Below are 7,929 nucleotides of genomic sequence, written 5' to 3' on the forward strand. Positions count from 1 at the left end.
ACGTGCTTGCAGCGGGCGCAGCCGACGCTCTTGAGCAGCTCGCTGAAGAGCAGCAGGATGTGCCAGTTGTACTTGGCCGAGCACTCCACGTAGCCGCACTTCCAGGTCTTGCGCACCAGGTGTGACACGTTCCAGCGCGGGATCACGCGCCCGCGCTGCAGGTCCCGCTTGTTGCCCACGATGATGATGGGCGTCTCCGAGGTGCCGATCACCCTGCGGGGTGTGGGGGCGGATCTCAGAACTCCACACTCGGGTCTCACAACCCCTGGACTTCAAGAAGGGCAGGTCAATACTGCCTGGTCAATACTGGAACTACCATACCTCTGTTCCAGGGGCAGCGCTCAGCCTTCGGGGTGTCTTATATTCTCTAATCGGAACAACTGATCTAAAAGGTGGGTACTATTGTTATCCCCATTTTACAGATATGGAACCTGAGGCTTATCTGTTAACTGGCTTAAAGTGATGCAGGTGAGTGGCCCTGGCAATTTTGTTCCCAGAGCCCCTGCTCTTAACCACTGCATTAGACTAGCCAGCCACCCCATGGTGAGAATCCCAAAGTGAGATTTTAGGAATGGGACAGTAAACTGCGTGTGCGTGTTTGAATGTATGTGCAGGAATCAGAGGGTACCTCACCAGTGCCCCACCCTCCCCCCCTTGCACCATTTCCAGGGCAACTGGGGCGCCCAATGAGGTGGTAATGGACTATATCCTGGCCCCTCACCTCGTCTCTAGGATCTGTTGGCGGATGGTCTTGACGTACTCAAAGCTGTCAAAGCAGCAAATGTCGTAGACCAGGATGTACGCGTGGACGCTCCGGAGGCCCCTGCAACAGGCGTCTGCCCACTCCTGCAACAGCCCCAGCCAGTGCCGAGGTCAGAGCAACCCCGAGGGCTCCCCTTGCCCCCAGCCGCCTCCAGCCCTAGACTGACAGCATCCCCACCTGCCACTGCACCCCAGGCCTCCCACAGCCCCCATCCCCAGGAGGCCTGGCCCAGAGCAGACCGGAGGAGCTCAGTACAGTGGCTCCCCCACCTCCAAGCCAGGATAGGGCAGGTCATGCTGCCTGACCTCTGCAGCGGCACTCACTGTCCTGTGCACATCTGGAGCTGAGATCTGCCTTGTGCCATTTTATCGCCCAACCCATTCATCCATCCACTCGGTCCTTTGTTCAAGTACACATACTAAGTGCCTGCCTCTAAGAACCAAGGCCTCTGGGCTAGTTGTTGGATCTGTTGAAATCCTGTCTTCCAGTTTAAATGTTTCCTCCTCCCCCAGGAAGTCTTCCTGCAAGCAGGGGACTACTCCCTTCATTTCCTGTGTTCTAAGAATACCCTGATTCTACCTTGGTTAGAGTTGTTTCCATCCCCCGTTCCCTAGTTCCATTGTGAGCTCCTGAGAGGGCCAGAGCCAGGCCTTCCTCGTTTTTGTGTTGACTCTTAGCAGGCTCTTTAATCGCACTACCGAGGCTGGTGAGCTCTCTGTGGCCTTGAACCCCACCTGTTCCATGCAGGATCAATGCAACTCCTGCCTATAGCAATGCCCTTAGATTGTTACCCGGAATTGCCCCTTCTGTTTGCTCTACGTTGCCCTCGGGGCTGAGAAGGAGAAGGCCCCTAAGGAGAAAAAGACTGAGACTGGCTGCATAGTGGGGGCTCACAGAGACCAGGGCCCAAGGGCAGCTCCAGAGAAACAGAGCTTCCTGAATGCTCAAGGCAAATTCTGAGGAAAGGGCTGCAGCTCCGGAGGAAGAGGCCCCTGGAAAGGCTGAGTGTACTAAAGAGGTTCCCTAAGAGATTAATTAGCTGATTAACCTTCCAGCAGATGGCAAACGCAAGATCAGCCGAGGGCAGCTGGTGTGTGGAAAGAAGGCGGGGGTGTCTGAAGTTGGGGGAGGGGCAGGCCTCCAAGGACAGAGGGAACCAGGGTCGTCTCCCTTGAGGGCCCAGGCAAAAGCGCCGGAGGAGGAGCAGGCATGTGCCCCGCCAGCTTCTGAGCTGCCTTGGGCAGGGGCCAGGCTTGGAGGACTACGGCTGGCTCTCCACCTCAGAGCAGGAGTGAAGGAGGAAAGATGCCGGTGGCCGGCGGGCCGTGGTGGAGAGTTCAGTCCAGCTCCAGAAAAGCACTCCCAGACTGAAAGGCTTAGAAGCTGCAGCAGTGGATTTCCCCTGGGAGATGATGTGGCATCTTTTCTTTGTGCTGAGTTTTAACTTTGCTGCAGGGGGAAGATGTTGGGGACAGATCTAAAGCCTCCGGGAACCGGGGGTTGGCTTCTTAGGCCAGGGAAGCAGGGAAGACTGCACTCCAGCCACTGGACGGTGGACTCTGAGAGCGTGGGACCCCCAGGGGCTTGGGGTTCCTCCCCTCACCCCCTCAAGGAGTGGAGAGCAGCAGGAAGCTGGAGCGATGGGGAAACAGGCACAGAGGCTCCCACCTTCCAGCTCTGGGCTGGGGAGAGGGAACAGCTGCCAGCCTCTGAGGGTGACAGCCCCACCTCTCCCCCCACACGCTCCTCGCTCCTCCTCGAGGGGGCCTCCAGGCTGCCTTCCCGCCCACTGCTCTCTGGGGGCTCCTAAGAGGGAGGGAAGGAAGGCTCCTGATTGTCTGCCTTGTGCCTTCACCCCGAATTGAAGGAAGGGAGCAGGAAAGCTCAGCTTTCCTTCCAGCTCGTGCTGTGCAGGGTTCCAGACTGTAAGCGACCATCTTGGGGCCATGTCAAGACAGAGGAGGAGCCGTGGAAACTGAATCCAGTTCTAAGGACCCGGGAGCTGAGGGAGGCTTGGCCACCTGGGTGCTGACCCTGCATTTGTTGCTCGTTTCTCTAACCTCAGGTTCACCCTCTGATAGGAGAGGGGCTGTCGGGGAACAGCTGAGGCTCAGACCACTCTCCTGGCCTCTCAGCTGGTCTTGGGGAAGAATGTATTTCTCTTTTCAGACAGTGGCCGGTGAGATTCTTAGCTTTTATATTTGATCTTTGGGGACGCAAGGTCCCTTCTCAGCATTTCTCTGCTCAAAGTCCCTTTCTTGTGCTCCAGGGCATCCAGGAGAGTCTAAAACTCAGGATCAATCAGGAAGAAAAAGGGCAGCAACCCAGCAGAAAAGATGGACAAAGGCCTTAATAGTTGTGAGAAAAAGAAATGCAAAAGCCCTTAAGCCTGTGAAAAGATGCTCAGCTTCAGTCATCCTCAGAGATACAAGCCGAAACTGCACTGAGAATATCACATCTCATCTATCAGACTGTTGAAGCCCCCAAAGTTGGACAGTACGTTCTGATGGCAAGGCTGTAGNNGAAACCAGCACTCACACAGGGTCACAAAACACGAAATTTCCTAGAAGGGGAGGGAAACCTCCCTTTCCAAATCCAGCTGCATTCATCCTTTGACCTAGCAATGCCATTGCGGGGGCTTGATTCCACAGATACGCCTCCCTGTGTGCAGAGAGACTATGAACAAGGCTCTCGGTGTGGCAGACTGGCAACAGCCCACTCGTCCAACAAGAGGGGACTCCAGGGTCCATCTCTCCAGGGGGTTCAGCGCAGCCATGCTACCGACATTCAGATACCAGCACTCGGGGAAGATCTCCAGGTTATAGCAGAAAGCAAAAAGACCAGGTGGAGAACAAAAAAAAAAATTTTTTTTTCCTGTAAGAAAGGGAGTGGAATAAGAACATATTTTCTTATTTGTCTAAAGAAACTGGAAGTGTGAATAAAAAACCAGTGAGGATGGCCAGCGAGAGTGGGGCGAGAATCAGGGTGAAGAGGGCAGGGTGGGACTGGGATTTCTCTGGGTGTACCTTTTTACAGTGGGGACCTTTTTCCCTCTTTCTTCTTCTACTTTTTCTTTCTTTCTTTCTTTCTTTTTTTTTTTTACAAAGATTGGATTTTTAAACTGTGTCTTACCTATTCCGAAATTCAAATTAAATTAAAATGAAATCTACAACAAAATGTGGAAAAATAAGCAAAGCTCAGTGAGCAGGACTGGAACGGGGTCTGCTGTTGAAGTTTCCTGCGGAGAAGCACAAGGCCCTGACCCCGGACACACAGCCCTGACCTCGTGGTTTCCAAGGGGCAGATGTGTGGGTCTGGCTTTTGTCTTTGGTGTGGATCCCCCACACCTGTGACGGGACAGCCGAGTGTCCCTGGACTCGGGCCACGGTCCTCCTGCCCGGAGTTGCAGAGACGGTGCTGACCCTGAGTCCCTGCCCCAGAGATGGCTGACTTTGCGGTCACGACAGGCCAAGCTGTGGCCCCTGCCCGTCCTTCCAGAGAAACCTCTGAACGCTCTGGTCAGGGGCTTCCTTAGGTAAGCAAATGTGTCTTAGAGTTGAGCCCCTGCTTGCACCCCATCTCCTGCCAAGCCAGAGACAGAGAGAGAGAGAGGGAAGGAAGACGTGGTCCCTGCAGGCTGCGGAAAGGAGCACTGTCAGCCAGGGCACTGGGGCACGGGAATCCAACCCCTGCAGAAAGGGTGCCCCGTGGGCCAGTCCGGAGGTCAAGGGGCAGAGCATCACTTAAAGAAAGGCCTTTGCGTAAAAGACTGTTTGGGGCCTCCGGTCTCCGAGGACCACCTTTCCCAGGCCCTGGCTTTCCCTTCTGCTGTCCCTTCTACAGATGCCACAGGTCTGAGGCCACGGTGGACAGAGCCCGGAGTACGAACAGGCATCTGGTGTTCCTGCCCTTCTTGACGCTGCCCCTTCGCCGGCCAGTCCCACTTTAGCGGACACAGGCCGCCAAGCACACACTCACTGTACTAGGTAACCGCTGCCTGTCCTCTTAGCTGCGAGTTAGGCAGGCCGACCCTCGAGAGCACACCGCACGTCTGTTTTGCACACCATTCTGCCCTGGTGCCCGCCCACCACACACTACATGCTCATGACATATACGTGCAACACAAATGACGGCTCTAAGCGGGGTGACCCATGGTGCGGCTCGGCGCCCTCCGACCCCTCGGAGGGGGACAGGGCCCGGAGAAGGTGGGAGTCCAGCTCCCTACCCCACCCCCCCCCCCCCCGGCTGGCCGCTCCAGTGGGCCCTCGTACCTGCAGCGTGTTGACAGGGAAGGTGCTGATGGGCGGGAAGTCGAGGATCTGGAGGTCGTGCACGTGGCCGTTCATGACGACGGCAGGCAGGTAGAGGCGGCGGGCGGTGGTGGGCACGCAGGCCTCGCTGAACTCGTTGTACAGGAACTGGCGCACGATGGCACTTTTGCCCACGCCTCGCGCCCCCAGCACGGCCACCCGGTAGGTGGAGACCATGCCTCCCGCCCCGCTCCGCCACCGCGTCCTCGCCGCTGCCTGGGGCTCCCCCGGGCTGCATATTCCAGGGGCTGGGGGCTCAGCCACCGTCAGGACCCACCATTGCTGCCCCTGCTTGCCCTGGGCCCTCTGCGGCCTCCACCTGGACTGTGGGGACAAGAAGTGGGCTTGGTGGGCCCGCTTTTCCCTGGATCTGTCCCGTACTTCCCCTGCCTGGGGACTCGGCTGCAGCTGTTCCTGCCCCTTGGCATGCCTTCCCTTTCCCACAACACCTAGCTGCCTCTATCCCGAGTCTCTCCATCCTCCCTTCTCCGTCCCCCCACCCCACCACCACCCGCCCCACCACCGGTGGGAATCACTCTTTCCCGTATTATGACCTGACTCTTGGCCAGGTCTGACCCCCCCAGCCCCCACCCCCAGCCAAGGCAAGCTGCAGAGCAGAGTGGGGCGCACACTAGACTGGCTCCGATCTGAGCTTTCCCACAGAGCCCCGGGGGAGCCGAGTCCAGTGTGTCTCGACGGAGGCGCGCCCAGCCTTTTGTGGAGAGAGTTCTTTATTGGGCAGGACGTCTTACAGCCCTGCTGGAGGTACCTGCCAGCAGCCCACTCCAGTCGCCATGCTGGCCAGAAACATCCCCTATTTCCAAAGGTCCCCTGTTGAGAGCCCTGGACCCGAGGAGCACTTTGGCTCTGGAGCCCACCACGTTAGCACCCCCACCGGTGAGCCCGCAGCAGGACAGTATCCCCTGGGGATAGGAGGCATTCCCACTTTAGAGAAGACTCAAGAGGGGGCGGGAAGTGGGCCCAAGGGCACACAGCTGGCAATGGCAGCTACCGCAGTACCACCGACCTCCAAGTTCAGGGATTCCAGCTGGTGCATGCCTACAGACCAAGGGCCGGGTCTCATTCCCGGACCCCCCCCCCCCAGGCTCAGAGGGCTTGGCACACAGCAGCTGCCCAGGAAAGGGCTGCTACAGGCTTGGACCTTGCTCTGGGTTCATTCGCTCCTTGCTTGCTCAGTTTCGGTGACTCTAGAGCGTAGGTCTAAACCCCAGCTATGACATTTCCTAGCTGTGGTCAGAGGGCGGGTCCCCTGCCCCATCCGAGCTACGCTCTGCACATATATGAAGTGGGGTTAATAGCCCCTATTTCTGAGATAATCCAAGTCAACCTCTAACCAGCTGCCTTCTCCTTCTGTTGGGGATGGTGACCAGCGAGGCGGGTACAAGCCTGAGACCGCCCGTCCAGGGACTGTTGGCAGGAGGGTGACACCAGCGCCTGCTACATGCGCCCAGGGCAGATGGGCATGCTGGATTCCCACAGGGCCATGCTTTTCAGCATCTGTGCGGGTCTTCTCTGTGGATGTGTGTTCTTTTCATATATACCCAGTTCACAGCTGAATGGACCTCAGTCTGGGCTGGCTCCGAAAATCCAGTCCACTGGGTCTATGTGCATACAACATAGTAAAACATTGGGCTGGATTTGCGGTGAGCCCCACCGAGGTCTGATTCCCAGCTCTGCCGCCTAAAGTGTGGCCTTGGGCAAGAAACTTCATCGGGTGTTGTGATGTCATGAAAGCAATGTCATGAAAAGTAAAGCCCAGTGCCCACAGTAGTAGGTGTTCAATGAACAGTGGCCACTGTGAGGTACAGGGATCCTTCAGCCACCTGAGGTTTTCTAAAATCTCAACGGGACTCCTAGCAGTCGCAGGAAAGGTCACCATCCACTGTTGTTCTTGTACGTGTGTGTGTGTGTGTGTGTGTGTGTGTGTGTGACAGAGAGAGAGAGAGACTCTTCTCCCCGTTTTATTGAAGATAAAATCGAAACCCAAAACCAGAGACTCAGGGAAGTGGAGACCACACAGTCGCTGAGCTATCAACTAAGACTAGGACCCTGATCTCCTTTCTGCCCCATGTGGTGTCCTTTCCCCAACAGGTGTTTATCCACTTCCCTGGGCTTCCCACTGGGGTAAGGACCGGTCCCTCCTCCCCATAAATCCCTCCAGGCTCTGGGCCCCTCAGGCCTCCCTGGACACTGTGGGCTTGGCAGAGAGCTTCAGCTGGGTTAATTACATAACCAGCACAAGCAGGTGGAGAGGGGGGCATCCTGGGGGAGGAAGAGAGGGCAAGGAATGCAAGAAGAGTCCCCACCTCTCTCTGGGTGTGGCAACTTAGAGGTACCTAGGATGTGTCCTACCTGCAGATTCTCCTGGACGCCACAGTCCCTGCGCAGAAATCAACCCTTTCTGGAGAATAGCTGGGAAATAAACGGAGAGAGTGCTGGAGCCAGGGAGGGGATGCAAGGGAGGCCACTAGGCTGGCCAGCCTCCTGGAACTCACCAGGCCCAAGTGTGGCCCTGTCCCTGACTCAGAGGTGATCGGTGCCCCCTCCCTCTTCTCAGGCAGGGGTCCTGCGTCTAAGTGCCTATTAACCCAACGTCCCTACCTGGGTGGGGACTGAAGGGGGCTGTCCCGAGAATCAGGGCCCAGCCCCCTGAGCGCTCTCTCCCCGAGGCCTGCGCTCTGCAGTGAGTCTGCAGACAGCGCCCCGGCAAGAGACCGGGGACACACACTGGGGCCAAAGCCTGCTTCTTGTCCCCTCCCCTCGACCTGGACACACGAGTCCTGCCCCAGACTGATGGCCCCGGCTTTGCGGTCCCATGGGCCGAGTCACACGTCT

The 7,929-nt window shown here is 57.3% G+C and overlaps 1 protein-coding gene across 1 annotated transcript in view; it reads right to left on the reverse strand.

Annotated features, from left to right (window-relative positions):
- The window catches only part of RASL10B (RAS like family 10 member B), a 5,913-nt gene extending 502 nt beyond the window's left edge, over positions 1-5,411 (reverse strand). Inside the window, exons 1-3 of the mRNA XM_040639831.1 lie at positions 5,035-5,411; positions 722-846; positions 3-213 (exon numbers count right to left, since the gene is read on the reverse strand). Of these exons, the coding sequence (XP_040495765.1) occupies positions 3-213; positions 722-846; positions 5,035-5,250 (552 nt within the window). The 5' untranslated portion in view covers positions 5,251-5,411. The remainder of the gene's footprint in view (positions 1-2; positions 214-721; positions 847-5,034) is intronic.
- Between the last annotated feature and the right edge of the window lie 2,518 nt (positions 5,412-7,929).

The sequence above is a fragment of the Ursus maritimus genome, unplaced genomic scaffold (assembly GCF_017311325.1).
Source record: "Ursus maritimus isolate PB19 unplaced genomic scaffold, ASM1731132v1 scaffold_24, whole genome shotgun sequence".
Taxonomy (NCBI): domain Eukaryota; kingdom Metazoa; phylum Chordata; class Mammalia; order Carnivora; family Ursidae; genus Ursus; species Ursus maritimus.